Source organism: Oryctolagus cuniculus, chromosome 10 (assembly GCF_051225735.1).
Source record: "Oryctolagus cuniculus isolate XC-2025 breed Fujian yellow rabbit chromosome 10, ASM5122573v1, whole genome shotgun sequence".
NCBI lineage: Eukaryota > Metazoa > Chordata > Mammalia > Lagomorpha > Leporidae > Oryctolagus > Oryctolagus cuniculus.
Genome location: NC_142876.1, coordinates 88,915,722 through 88,930,891, shown reverse-complemented (window position 1 = coordinate 88,930,891; position 15,170 = coordinate 88,915,722). Strand labels below are relative to the sequence as shown.

The 15,170-nt window shown below is 40.6% G+C and overlaps 1 protein-coding gene and 1 long non-coding RNA gene across 13 annotated transcripts in view; one reads left to right on the top strand and one right to left on the bottom strand.

The window, feature by feature from the left end:
* Positions 1–4,877, top strand: part of PTPRG (protein tyrosine phosphatase receptor type G) — a 778,020-nt gene extending 773,143 nt beyond the window's left edge. For all 5 annotated transcript variants that reach the window (XM_051852247.3, XM_008260863.5, XM_008260864.5 and 2 more), the window contains one exon: positions 535–4,877. In XM_051852247.3, the coding sequence (XP_051708207.1) occupies positions 535–681 (147 nt within the window). In that variant the 3' untranslated portion in view covers positions 682–4,877. The remainder of the gene's footprint in view (positions 1–534) is intronic.
* LOC127492427 (uncharacterized) overlaps positions 1–15,170 on the bottom strand; it is a 118,480-nt gene that overhangs the window by 15,939 nt on the left and 87,371 nt on the right. For 6 of the 8 annotated variants that reach the window (XR_016214244.1, XR_016214245.1, XR_007921888.3 and 3 more), the window contains exon 2: positions 2,115–2,193. The exons of 1 other annotated variant lie outside the window; for it this stretch is intronic. This is a non-coding gene — a long non-coding RNA (uncharacterized LOC127492427). Of the gene's footprint in view, positions 1–1,277; positions 1,504–2,114; positions 2,194–15,170 lie in introns of those variants that run through there. One more of the 8 variants, XR_016214247.1, reaches the window with a different exon arrangement.

Here is a 15,170-nt window from a genome sequence, read left to right as displayed (position 1 = left end):
ACCTGGACAGTACTGGCCAGCGCTCAGACTCCTCCTTTAGAGCAGTGGTTCCGAACTGGGGGTAGTTTTGCCTGCCACTGGCTGTTTGGGAATGCCTGCAGCCTTTTCCGACTGTCACAAATGCAGACGGAAAAAGGAACCCTGGCATCTAGTGGATACAGGTTAGCAATGTTGCCAAACGTTCCAGTGTGCACAGGACAGCCCTGGAGCATGTACAATGACCTGGCCGAGGCTGAGACACCCTGCTTCAGAGTGCTCAGTGTTCTCTGTCAGACACGGATAGTCCCTTTTTGGAATGAACCATGTCAACCGGAGAACCGGTCCCAAGTTAACAGACATAAAGGACAGGAAGAAGGTAAGGAACTTAATCATCAAGGATTGGAGTGATCTTGCTCAGCAGTGTCTTCAATAACACTTATGCTATTCCAGTTTCTCTAGCATGTTTTCCACAATGACATCTTTATTCGGTATTTCTACCTGACATAGAATTACCCAGGTGTTCTCTGGCTCAACTGTCTTCCTCTTGTTTTCCAGGAACAATACCAGTTTGTCTATAAAGCAATGCTCAGCTTGGTCAGCACTAAAGAAAATGGAAACGGTCCCATGACAGTGGACAAAAATGGTGCTGTCCTAATTGCCGACGAATCAGACCCTGCCGAGAGCATGGAGTCTCTGGTGTGACTGGAACCCTGCAAGGGCGCTTACTTTGTAAACTTCTTGAAGACTGAGAACTTTTTTGAGGCCTTTTTTGCCAGACTCTAGGTTATACAATAACCCAGTTACTTTTTTACACTGATAAAAGTTTTGATATTTATTTTTTGCCATTTTATGTCTTAATGGTATCCTACTGAGCATTTGCACCTCTGTTCATTTCACACAGTGAAACAGTTTTACCTAGTTTGCACTATCTGATCAGTGTTACTGCCTATAATCTAATACTAAAGCAAACCCTGACGTGACATTCCATGATAGTACACGCTACTCTTTTAGTTCAGTACAGTGCAGGTCTTTGTTCTGACAGTGAATCTCGATTTTACTTTGATTACTGCTAAAGCGGTTGCATTCTACTAGCAGGCAATGCTCGACTTGTCCTCAGTCATCCTCTCCTGGTTTTTTTTGGTTGTTGTTGTTCTCGTTGCTGTTGGTTTTGTTTTTGTTTTGAGGCATTGCTCAATACTGTATGCCTTCTGTATTTTAAAGGAGTGGATAAGCATTTACTTTTGCAGAACAACAGGCTACCGAAAGCTCCAAGGATGGTCTAGTGAGGTCGTGGCCTTGAAGACAGTTCCACTGACAGGGTTAAGAGATTCCATAGGACATTAGAAGGCTTAAGGATTGCTTCAGATGAACACTTCCTATTAGTTGCAAAGTTATATTCAAATCTTAAAGATTATGTCAAAATAAAAGACAACTCTGTATTATGGCTTTCACGGTAGCTATGTGGACAGTGTGTGTTATTTCCATGTTGACTCTGAAGTAGCTGCACCCTCAATTCAGGGCTGTCTGAAAATAGAGAGATGGGAATATTTTACACAGCTGTGAAGCCCTTTCTTTACTCTTCACTAAGGTTTCTTGGCTTATAATACCATACCTCATGACAGATAGAAGAATGAAAACTTTTTGCTGTATCATTTTGAAACTAGTCCTCTAAGAGTTCCCTATTGCTCATATAGATGTCTAATAAAAACTACCTATGTAGTCAAATTCTTTCCTTTCCTTTTTGCCAAATGTCTCATACTAAATATCTGGATCCCATACATTCTACTATTTCAGCTTAAATTGAAAACACTGTATTAGCAAGACTCTTGGGACTAGCTACCCTCCTACACATAGCAAACATGATTTGGAGAAAAAAACCAGAATCATGGAAGCAGGGAAAAGTGTTGCTATAAATGTTCAAGCAATTTTTTTAAAAGAGACAGTTTTGTATGCTTTTGTGTACTTTAGCCTCAAGAACAGACACACTAGAGGAAAAGACGCCTGTAATCGGTAGAGCCCAAGGAAGTGATGTGACTTAACTTCGGAGCTATATTCACGCTGCAGTATGTAATAGGAAAATTCAAAGCATGTCTAGGAAATGTCAGTAGAATCTGTTAGAAATGTAAGCTACTTACTGTGATTCATTTCTTCCACTGCATGTTTGCTTTTGAGGGATGGCTTCCAACAGAAGCGAAATCCTCTCCAGAACTGGGCCTGTTAAGAAGAAGAGGATTTTGCTTAGTTTTTAAATGCCTAGTATGGCAGTAAACTTCAACAAAGAGGCCACAGTGGCTGCCATCAAACTATGTGAGTAGGCATTAAAGCATTAATGATGATCAGCACCGGGGAAGTTTTTCAGAATGGTGTTGGGGGACCAAAGAGAGAGTCTACAGGCCAAGTGCAAGAGTTCACGTGCACAGGCCAGGTCAACAGAGTTCTCAAGACCTGCCTAGCCTGCTAGGTTAAGTTCACTTTTTCATTACACAGATTCACCCATGCGAGAGTCTACATTTCAAAAACTGTATGTGTCTTAAGAAAAAGTGTTCAGGTGTTCCTAGTTTGTTACATTAGAGGTGCTAGATGACATGGATGCCTTTTCTGTCTCCCTGCTCCCACCAGGGGTGAGAGAGAAAGCTCCATCTAACACAGGAAAGCTTGAACCTAGGAACATGACATCTGCCAGAAGGCAGAGGGGGATTGGAAGGCAAAGGTTTCAGATTCTGGCCAGAGCTGAACTTTTTAGCCAAGCAAGTGATTTTAGCTGTTCAGAGTATGGAATTGCACTTGACATCAGGAAGTGACACAGAAGTCCCCCTGTACCTTTTTTCCTCATAAAAGTATCCATTAGCTGGAAGACAGGTAGCACGTATTCCCTTCTGAACTCAATTCATGGAAATGCCTACCCTCCAACACAAATCTGTGACTCTCTTAGTATCAGAATCATGATAAACAGACAGCCAGTAAGGTGGATAAATGCATTATTAAGATGGTTGAGAAGTTCTCTGTGAGCAATTTCTGTGTCGACAGCAGACTTGAACCACAGCCTACAAATGCTGACCTGCTGGCCTACGGAGCAGTTGCTATTTGCGCATCTTGCCAAAAGAATCCAAACACACTTCAATGAGGACAGTGACATTCGGCAGTCCCTCACTCGCACCACAGAGCATATCACTAGTTACTGGCAAAAAGATGCTTCTGTCTTTCCAGAGGCAGAGAGTTTCAAAGACAACAGTGTCTTTGAAACACAAGCACACTGCTTAGTAAATAAGGTTATCATCACTTGCACTCGGGGGGGAAGGAAATAGCTACTGCAAATTAACGTGTGCTTTCTTATAAATGAAGATGAATTAGTGTACAAATTTAGTTCTAGACAAACAGAAAAATCTGAGTTGCAATGATGACACCAAGTAGCCATGCTGGACATCAGCAAAGAGACACCTGTTGCCTTCAGAAGAGTTCTTTCTTGCATCTGACCACCATGATACCTCTAAAAGGTAACATCTAGATTTGAAGGAGGATAAGTTCAATTGGTTTTCCTAATTTTTATGCCTTGGAGTTTTTATAGTCCGTTTCATGTACAAAGTCCAGCAAGGTCAAAGAAAGTGTTTAGGCTGTTGGGATTTTGAGCCCAGAGTGACATAGTGAAATCAATAAATAACCTTACTTATTTTATAAGAACACAGCACAACTGCCTTGTTATGACTTTTTTAACGCATATATATTGTATTTAAAACTAAAATACAAATACCAATTTACCAAAGATACATATTACTAATTCTAAGCAAAAAGAATTTAAAAACCCAAACTCACCCTAATTTCCGAAAAAATAATCAAAACATAAACTTTAGTGGTTATAATGGAAAATGCATTTTCAACTCCTACATTCTAAAAGTGGTGTTCAAATGGTGCCAGTGAATTTTTATATGAAGGGAAAAATGCCTGCTTTTTTTTTTTAACAGCTCTAATTACATTTAACCCTTTGCACTTTCCCTTTGTTGTCATTTAACATACAGGACATCAGCTTTTCTTATCTCTAGAAAGAAGGCATGCTACAAATAGAAAGGAATTGTAATAATGATATTTGGCCACTACTTTGTCTTAGCTGTTAAACTGTTTTTAGTATTTTTGTTAAATATTTGCAAAGGGAAGCATTTTCTACAGAGGATAATTAATTTCAAGAAAAATATCTTGAGTTTTACGAAATAAACATCTCCAAAAAAGGAGACAGTCAATTTTATAAAATGTCGCAACTCTCCAACATTTGGGGTAGTGACTCCTTTTTTGTTAAGGCGTTTGAAACTAGCAAGCAGCCATTGTTTCTAAAGAATCCAGCCTTCATGTTGACTCCTGTTTCGTTCACTTCATTCTGAAATAGCTAAAAGTCATTAAAACTGTAAATATTTTGTTGCTTGGGTAAACATCTTCTGGGAACTTTGTATCTATGGTATATAATCATAGAATTTTATATTTTCATATAAAGCTAATTTTTTTCTAGTTTCAACTCTGTCATAGTTTTTTTTTTTTTCTTTTCGTGGTGGATATGTGAATTCAACTTTCTGTGTATTGAAGTAGCAAGAACCATCTTTGCATTCCCAAAGAATCCAACTCGTGTTATTTCTTTGAGGCAGTGATTGTGAAAGTTGGGTTTTCCTTTTTAATTCAATTACCATTTGTGCAATAGGAATTAGACATAATTAGTCACTGAATCCATCTGTTGCATTGACCCATATTGAAAAAGTGATTTTTTTTTCATTTGTTCCAAGGGGGGAGGGGTTTTGTAACCTGAAATTTTTCCCTTTTTTCTTCTGTTTAAAACTATATCAAATCATTCTATTATAGTGTTATTTAATATGTAAATTGTATTGCTATACATAAAATAAAGTATGGTTTTTGATGTATTCATTGTGTGAAGCATTTCTATGAAAATGTCTACAGGCAACAAAATAAGTTACTATTTTTTCTTACCAGATCACATCAATACCCTCCAACCCTCAGTTTTCACAGCAGTAAAACACACAGAAGTAGTCATCTTTACACAGGCAGGAAACTAAATAGCAGTGTCCTTGCTATGTGGCTTTATCAGTGTTTCCCTTCTTTAGGGAATCAGCAGTGACACATTTACTGCATTATTGAGTCAAACTTCATTCTGCTTTATCACTGCACTGCTAACTTGTAAACAGAATTGCCATTTTCTCTCGCATGTCAATTGTTTGTAGGAACTTGTCCCTGTCAATACTGAGAGTGTACGGTGAAGGAGCGGTCCTGGTATAGTAGTCCGTTTTCTAGTACCATAATGAGATACTTGATCTAGGTACTTGATCAAGAATAAGAGGTTTCTTCAGCTCACAGTTTTAGAAGTTAAAAGTATAAACAGCATTGTGCTGGCTCTGTCCAGGGCCCATTTGGTAACGCACTGGCATCAAGATGGCAGCATGTGCATGAGGTAGAGATGACAAGGTGACACAGGAAGCCAGAGCCCCTTTCAGGGACTAGACTTGCTCCTTTGGAACCACTCTCCAATAGTCTTAGCTCTCTCAAGAACAACGAAGGTTCCATTACAACTGTGTTAATCCCCTTGGTGGGAAGCCATCCCCTACAAGGATCTCAGCCATCTCCTACTAACTCCACCTCTTAAAGATTCTGCCTCCTCCTAACATCACCACGATGGGGAGGGATACAGTTTCTGACATGAACCTTTGGGAGACAGATCACATCCAAACCATAGCACCCAGCTTGGAGAGTGTTTGAATACATACTATATTAGCACAACTGCTTCACAAGGAACCGAGACACTTCCAACAGGTACCCAAGACCTGACCTTGGCAGATTTGCTCTCTCATTCTCTCTTAACTTTCAGGGCTCCGACTGAGTTTCTGAGCTCTCACTAGCAGCACCCCTTTTTCTTTTCATGGAGCTAAGTGCTGGTATCTCATTCTCCCTAAGTAGCCAGGAATTGAAAAAACAGCAGAATTTCTGAGTATGTGGAAACACAATTGTATCACAAAAGAGTAAGTATCTCTGATTATACAAACCTAGTCTCCCTCAAATTATGCAACTGCACCACTATGTCTCACAAAGGACACCACCGGTCACAAGCGGATGCCCTGCAGACTGTTCAATCTACAGATGAATCTATCCCCTATCCAGAGCGCCTGGATTCAAGTCACAGCTCCACTCACGATTCGAGCTTCCCACTACTCTACATCCCGGGAGATGGTTCCTGCTACACAAAAGAGACCTGCAACTTCAGCCCGGCATGGCTCTGGCTGTTGCGACAGCTGGAAGGAGAGAACCAGCAGATGGCAGATTGCTCTCTGAGTGTCTATGCCTTGCAAATAAATAAGTAAATACTTATATTGGTCTTCAAGCATTAAAATCCTTTACAGCATGGAACAAAGTTGGTTCCCACATTCCTAACTACCTTTAAGTCCACCCACAGATGATTCCATTAAGTAGCAATTATGACTGCTTAAAAGTAATAAACCAATTTTATAATCAATATTTTTTTTAACTGTCCAAGATAGAAAAGGAAGCTTTGTTTCTGCTGCTAAGAGTGGGGCGGAGAAATAGGGTGCAAAAATGGAGCCCAAAGCTCTATTTTTAAAAAGCTAGTTGTGAAACTTTATGATTTAAAACCAAGGCACTACTAACCATCCCTGCATTCAGAGACGGGAATACACACGCTGGCTTTGTATTTCTGCCTATGCTGATGAAATAGCATGAAGGCTCTAGAAAATGAGAACCAGAAGCTGGTTGTTAGCAAATTAAAAGTGGTTTCTGTGATTATGAAGTTTGGCAGGCAAGACAGAGCAGCATCTTATATGAATCTAGCAATTATGCTGCTCAAAAATTTAAGAAGAAAAAATAACTATCAGACTGGTAATCTGAAATATTTGACTTTTGTAATTAACTGGCCTATATATAAAGTAACTGTTTTCCTTCCCCTACATACTTGCAAGATGTGAAGTTAGCCTTTGTGGCAATATCCAGTAGGACTTGCAAAGCTTACAATATTCTAAATCAGAAGCATCTTTAGAACTATGTCAGAATCCGTTCCATAAGCATTTGATGAATACCAACTAAAAACCACATGTTAATTACTTCTCCATACAGCATGTAAAGTCATTGGCAGAGGCACCGGAACTCAAATGAGGCAAAGATTACTATTTAGTCTTACAAATTAGCCCTTCAGTTTATTCAAAATTACTTACTGGGCACTATAGTAAAGATCGTTTTCAGGGAAAGAGTACAAAAAGCATTTGTGCACCAGAGTGAGCAAACAAGTAAAACTTGTAGCCACAGATGTTCTCTATTACTTTCTGTGCTCACAAAATTACCTTTATTCTGTACTTAGTTACTGGAACTTAACAAAGCTTCTTCCCAAAAAAGAAAAATTACACAAGAATGAGGACTAGAGTCAGAGCCCAGGGTTCCAGATGATTCTGGGCAAATTATACTCCCAGGCACCATCTTCCTCTTCTGTAAAATACATAAACTACTGTTTACCTTATGGCACTGCTCTGAGGAGTAACTGAGACCATACAGGCAAAGATCCCGGGGGAGTTCACAGTAAGTACTCAACACAAGCCATTGGAAGGATTGTGCTATCTGGCTTTATAGACCTGATTAGCAGACCTGGTGGCAATCATAAAAAGTCAACTACGTTAGCTTACTCAATTAAATATTAATACTGAGAAATCTCAATACTGAGGAACCTCACCGAATCAAACCAGATCCAAGAAAGATGGAGAGGACTGGCAGGTGACAATGGAAGCCAGCCATATAGTGAACAGTCTAGCAACCAGAGTGGCAGAAGCAGAAAATGGACAAATGTGTGAGAGGCCCCAAAGCTGGACTATTTCTCCAATCATTTACCTCTGTGTATGTATTTCAAGCAACTTTTCAAAAGAGAAAATACTTTTTTCCATAATTTCAGGACAAACAGTAAGCTTCCTAATGTTTCTGAATATTATACACCAAGTAGAGAATACGCCACGGCGCCATGAAAAGGAAGAACACTCTTTCTATCGCTAGCAGCACTGCTCTCTCCCTACCCAGAACCCTATAAGCCAATACAAACAGTGTTAACTCCTTTCTCCGAAAACAGTTTTTATCCTCTGTATCTCTGCCTACATTCAACATATCACTGTTGTTATTCTAGCCATCAAAATCCCTCACCTTAAACTGGACCTCGTTATCCATTCACTATTGTAATAGGAAGTGGCCATACACATTAATAAAGTAACAAAATTTGTTTTGCTTATTTTTCTTCCAACTTTTGGTGCTTATCCAAGAAATGTAGAGAATGTATTCAAATATTACAAATATTTATGATTCATGAATCCTGATGAAATCTCAAAAGTAACATCTTAAAAAATCTCTAATTTAGAATGTGCTGTTATGCGGCTGGTACTAGACACAGCAGGTTAAGCTGCAGCCTGCAAGGGCCAGCTGGCATCCTACACGGGCACCGGTTCAACTCCTGGCTGCTCCAATTGTGATCCTGCTCCGTGCTAACACACCTGGGAGAGCAGTAGAATACAGCTCAAGACCCTGGGCCCCTGCTCCCATGTGGGAGATGCTGAAGAAGCTCCTGCCCTCGGCGTGGCACTGCTCTGGCCATTGTGCCCATTTGGGAAGTGAACCAGTGGATGGAAGATCTCTCTCTGTCTCTCTCTCTTTCTCCTTCTCTCTGTAACTCTACCTTTCAAATAAACAGATAAATCTATAAAAATAAAAAATAGGAAACTAAGTATAAAACACGATTTTTCATGGAAAGACGAACAATTATCATGTGAACTCAAAACTGAATTTATTATTTATAACGATACCTTTGGTTAGGACCGTATTCCCATAGTTTATGAACATCTGACCTGTATTTTTTTTTTTTTGCCAGAACATCCCCATCAGGCTGTCCATGATTCTTTATTTTTAAGCTTTCACCATTCCAATAATCAAGTTTTCTTTATCAAAGACAACACTTGCTATTTCCTCTCTCATTTATGCACTCACACGGCACTGCATAGGTCCAATAAACATCCCCTGCCTTTTAAAAATTATCTTAGGCTGTCTACAAAAATCTATGAACAAGTTCCTTGCAACAGCCAATGGAGTTGGGCAGAAGCACTCCCTCACACTCCCACCCCCTTTAGAAGTTCCGTTTTTTCCTCACTGTCCTGACAGTGTTCCAGATTACACTCACAGGTAAGCCAGGTCTGCACATAGGGTAAGCACAAGCACAAACATATTCTGGCCACTGGGCCAGCAGTAGTGACAGCCTTTTGCTGTAGCGCTGATCAGATTATTTTCCAATCTATAAAACAAATTCAAAGAGAAGTAGTAGCATTATGCACTGCAAAAACATTCCATATACAAATTCAGAAGATCTCCAGAACTTTAGGGTATACTATGCCACTTCCATCCACAACTGGATAAAGTGTTTACATCAGAAAATTTAAATATAAGACATAATTTAGGCAAAATTCAACTAAAATCTTATCAGCTTCATATGTCTTCTTGCCCTCTTAATGATTCCTTTGTGTGTGTGCAATCAGTCCTTTACTTGCTTGAATCAGACATTTTTTCTTCTCTACCGAATTACTCATTTTGCTACACAAACATATTCTATTTTTATCAACTTTGAACAATATTCTCTTGATGCCAAAATTCCTCTGACTAATCTCATTTTAGTGATTCCCTCTGACTGTAAAACTTGTTGGAAGAGTTGTCTATAGTCACAAGATCCATTCCCTTTAAAAAAATTATTTTTTATTTGAAAGGCAGAGTTACAGAAAGAGAGAGAAGGCAGATAAAGAGTCTGCTGGTTCACTCCCCAGATGGCCCAACAGCTAGGGCTGGTCCAAGCCGACACCAGGAACTTCATTCCAGTCTCCCACGTGGGTATAGGTGCCCAAACATTTGAGCCAAGCTCAGCTGCCATGCTAGGTGCATTAGCAGATAGCTGGATCGGAAATGGAGTAGCCAGGACTTGAACTGCCACCCATGTGTGATGCCACTGCTTCAGGCTGCGGCTTAACTCGCTGTGCCACAGCGCTAACTCCCGTGACCTGTTTCTGACACCGCTGCTCCCAATACCAGCTACACTGGGGGTACCCCATAATCACTGCTCTGTATACCACACCTGGCTGGACAACTGGAGTTGTTCTCCCTTCACGTGGCTCCCAGAGTCAGAAGGGTGCTTCTACCCCACCACCACACTCATTGGGCCCAAAACTATCAATTAAAATGCAAAGAAGGCCGGCACCGCAGCTCACTAGGCTAATCCTCCGCCTTGCAGCACCGGCACACCGGGTTCTAGTCCCGGTCGGGGCGCCGGATTCTGTCCCGGTTGCCCCTCTTCCAGGCCAGCTCTCTGCTGTGGCCTGGGAGTGCAGTGGAGGATGGCCCAAGTGCTTGGGCCCTGCACCCCATGGGAGACCAGGATAAGTACCTGGCTCCTGCCATCAGATCAGCGCGGTGCGCCGGCCGCAGCACAGCGGCCATTGGAGGGTGAACCAACGGCAAGGGAAGACCTTTCTCTCTGTCTCTCTCTCACTGTCCACTCTGCCTGCAAAAAATAAAAAATAAAAATAAAAATAAATTTTAAAAAAATGCAAAGAAGACTACCCTAAGGTGCCTAAAAGGAACCACAGGCAATATAAGGCAAACTGACCCTTAAAAACACCTTTTCAGGAGACAGCCATCTATACAAGCCATCTTATCAAAGGGGAAGAGACAACTGATCCAATTAATGCATAATTTAGGGACCTAGAAATGCAAAAAAAACAAGGTAACATGAAGCCTCTAAAGGAAATCAATAACTCAAGCAATAGACTCCAAAGAGTATTTTTGCCACATAAACTTATTTTTTAACCCCATTTTTCTATAGATTTTCTGAGTACTCTTGTACAACAATGAAAACATGTGAAAGTATAAAATTCATTGGAAGAGAAGAAACACAAGAGAAACAAAAGAATCAAACCTTACCAATACCGTAAACCAATGAACTATAAAGATGAACAGGGGCAGGTGCTTAGTACAACTATTAAGGTGGCCCTTGGGAAACCTGTATCCTGTGTCATACCACCTAGATGGGTGTCCTGCCTGTGCTGCCAAGTCCACCTTCTGCCAGTGCCCACCTTGAGCGGCTGCAGATAATGGCTCAGAGTTACTTAGTCCTTGCTACCCACGTGGGAGACCGAGATTGAGGTCTGGGCTCCTGGCTTCAGCCTGGCCCAGCCCCTGCTGTTAGAGGCATTTGGGGAGTACACTAGCAGATGGAACATTCCTCTGTATATGTCTGTCTCTATCTCTGCTTTTCAAATTAATTAAACAGTTAAGAAAACAACAAAAATGAGTAACAGAAGAAAAAAGAACAAGGTATATTCAAAACAAATTGAAATGTTTTAAATGACAGAAGTCTTATCAATAACACTGAATGTAAATGGACTAAATTTCCCAATTAAAAAATATAAACCAATTAGATTGAAACAAACCAATAATATGCTGAATATGCTGCCTATAAGAATGTCACTTCACCTATATAAACACACACAGAATGACAGGGAAAGGCTGCGAAATGATACTCCACACAAATGGAAAAGAAACATAAGCAGGAATAGCCACATTCATACCACACAAAACAGACACAAAAAAACTATACAAAGAGAAAAAAGGTCACTATATAATGATCAAAGAATCAATTCAATGTATCTAATGCCAGAGCATCCAATTTTTAAAAACAAACCCTATCAGATCTGAAGGATGAGAGACGCTCCAACACATTAATACCAGAAGACTTCAAAAACCTCCCTTTCATCAACAGTTCATCCAGACAGAAAATGAAAAAAGAAATATCAGAGTTACACTGTAGTACAGACCAAACAGACTTAAGAGAAACTTACAGAACATTTCATAAACAGCTGCAAAATACACATTCTAGGGTTTAATATTTCAATGTGTGTGTGTGTGTATACATATATACGTATATACATATATACACATATATATACGTATATATACATATACACACATATATATACACACTGCAAAAATATGTATTACATGTTAATCAAAAATTTTGAAAAAGTTATAAAAAGTACACACACACAAAGTATACATGTTAATTTTATCAGTATACAGAACATTCCCCAAAGCGAACATATGGTATGAATAAGTTTCAGTAAATTCAGAAAAAACCAAAATGGTATCTTGTCAGACCACAACAGAATGGAACTAGAAATCAAAAACAAAAACTAAGAAATTATAAAACTATATGGAGAATAACATGTTATTCAAAGAACAACACATCAGGGGCCGGCGCTGTGGCGCAGTAGGTTAATCCTCCGTCTGTGGTGCCGGCATCTCATGTGGGCGTTGGTTCTAGTCCTGGCTGCCCCTCTTCTGATCCAGCTCTCTGCTATGGTCTGAGAAAGCAGAGGATGGCCCAAGTCCTTGGGCCCCTGCATCCGCATGGGAGACCAGGAAGAAGCACTGGGCTCCTGACTTCACATTGGCACAGCTCCACCTGTTGCGCCCATTTGGGGAGTGAACCAGCGGACACAAGACCTTTTTCTCCCTCTCACTGTCTGTAACTCTACCTCTCAAAGAAATAAACAAAATCTTTGAAAAAAAAAAAAAAAGACTATCTACAGGGGCCAGTGCTGTGGCATCGTAGGTAAAGATGCAGTCTGCAGTGCCAGCATCCCATATGGGCACTGGTTCTAGTTCTGGCTGCTCCACTTTCAATCCAGCTCTCTGCTGTGGACTGGGAAAGCACCCACATTGGAGACCTGGAGGAAGCTCCTGGTTCCTGACTTCGGATCGGCTCAGCTCTGACCATTGTGGCTATTTGGGGAGTGAACTGGCGGATGAAAGACTTCTCTCTATCTGTAAGTCAGCCTTTCAAACAAACAATAAATAAATCTTTAAAAAAAAATACATATATGTATCTACAAGGGAGGGCATCATGGCACATCAAGTTAAGCTGCCACTCGGTAAGCCTGCTACCCATATCACTATGCCTATATGGAGTCTTAATTATTAATTATTCTGCTTCTGATTCCTCTTTGTGCTGAAGCACATGTGGGAGGCACAGGTGACAACCCAAGTGCTTTAGCCCCTGCCATTCAACAACCAGGGCTGGGACAACCAACAGCAGGAGCCCAGAACTCCCACATGGGTGGCAGGAACCCAAGCACTGGGCTATCACGGGCTGCATCCCACGGTAGGCATTAGTAGGAAGCTGGATCAAAACCATAATAATCAAGACTCAAAACATGCACTCAGAAATGGCAGGTGGGCCTCCCAAGGGAAACTGAACCACTGCAACAAATGAGCGCCCAATCTACCAAACTTTTCTTCTTCTTCTTCTTCTTCTTTTTTTTTTTTTTTTTTTTTTTTTTTTTTTGACAGGCAGAGTGGACAGTGAGAGAGAGAGAGACAGAAAGGTCTTCCTTTTGCTGTTGGTTCACCCTCCAATGGCCGCCGCGCTGTGGCCGGCGCACCGCGCTGATCTGATGGCAGGAGCCAGGTACTTATCCTGGTCTCCCATGGGGTGTAGGGCCCAAGCACTTGGGCCATCCTCCACTGCACTCCCTGGCCACAGCAGAGAGCTGGCCTGGAAGAGGGGCAACCGGGACAGAATCTGGCGCCCCGACCGGGACTAGAACCCGGTGTGCCAGCGCCGCAAGGCGAAGGATTAGCCTAGTGAGCCGCGGCGCCGGCCACGTCTACCAAACTTTTCAGGGAGAGCCAACACCAATTCTTCTCTATTCCAAAGACTTGAAAGAGAAAGAACTCTGCCTGACTCATTCTAGGATAGTTCAGCATTACATTGATACTAACACCAGACAAGGATATCACACAAAGAGAAAACTGTACACCAGTCTCCTCACTGAACACAATTATAAAAAGTCTCAACAAAATACTAGTAAATCAAATCCAACACCACTCAAAAAGATAATTCACCATGAGCACATGTAATATATCCCAACAATATGAGGATAGTTCAACATTTATAAATCAATAAATGCAATATGTCAAAATAAGGATTATAAATGAGATCATTTTACTATATGCATAAAAGCAATCGATAAAATTCAACCATCCATTCATGATAAAAACCTGAACAAACTAGCTATAGAAGGATCGTACCTCAACATAACAAAGTTTGTATTTGAGCAACCCATTGCCAACATCATCCTGAATGGGACAAAGTTGATAGTGTTTTCTTTAAGATCTGGAACAAAACAAGGATGTTCACTGTTATTCAATAAAGGACTAGATGTGTGAGCCAGAGCAATTAGGCAAAATAAAGAAATAAAAGACATAAATAGGAAGGAAGTCCAATTATCCCTGTTTTCACACAATATGATTCTATTCACAGAAAATTCTAAATCAAAACACTATCAGAATTCGTACATGAATTCAGTAAATCCATACAAAAATCCATAGCATTTACACACCAATGGGATATCTGCTAAAAAGGAAATCATCACACCAACCCCCTTCAAAATATCAATAGAGAGAGAATAAAATACCTAGGTATAAATTTAACGAAGGAAGTAAAAAATTTCTACCATGAAAATTATTTTTAAAAAAGATAAATCAACTTGAGGGAAACACACAAAAAAAAGGAAAGATTCCCTACCATGATCATGTATTAGAATAATTGAAATTATTTTTTTGAAGATTTTATTTATTTGAAGGTAGAGTTACAGACAGTGAGAGGGAGAGACAGAGAGCAAGGTCTCCCTTCCATTGGTTCACTTCCCAGATGGCAGCAATGACCAGAGCTACGCCGATCCCAGCCAGGAGCCAGGAGCTTCTTCCAGGTCTCCCATGTGGGTGTAGGGGCCCAAGGACCTGGGCCATCTTCTGCTTTCCCAGGCCACAGCAGAGAGCTGGATCAGAAAAGGGGAAGCCGGGACTAGAACCGTTGCCCATATGGGATGCCGGCACCACAGGCGAAGGATTAACCTACTATGCCACGGTGCTGGTCCCAAGATTTGAAATTATTAAAACATCCATATTACTCAAGGATCTACATAAAAAGTCTAATTCTATTCTTCACAAAGCAATCTAAAAATTCATATGGAAAAGAAAAGATTCTAAAGAGCCACAGAAATCTTGTGCAAATGCAAAGTTGAAGGCATCACAATACCTGATTCCAAGACACACATATCTGACTC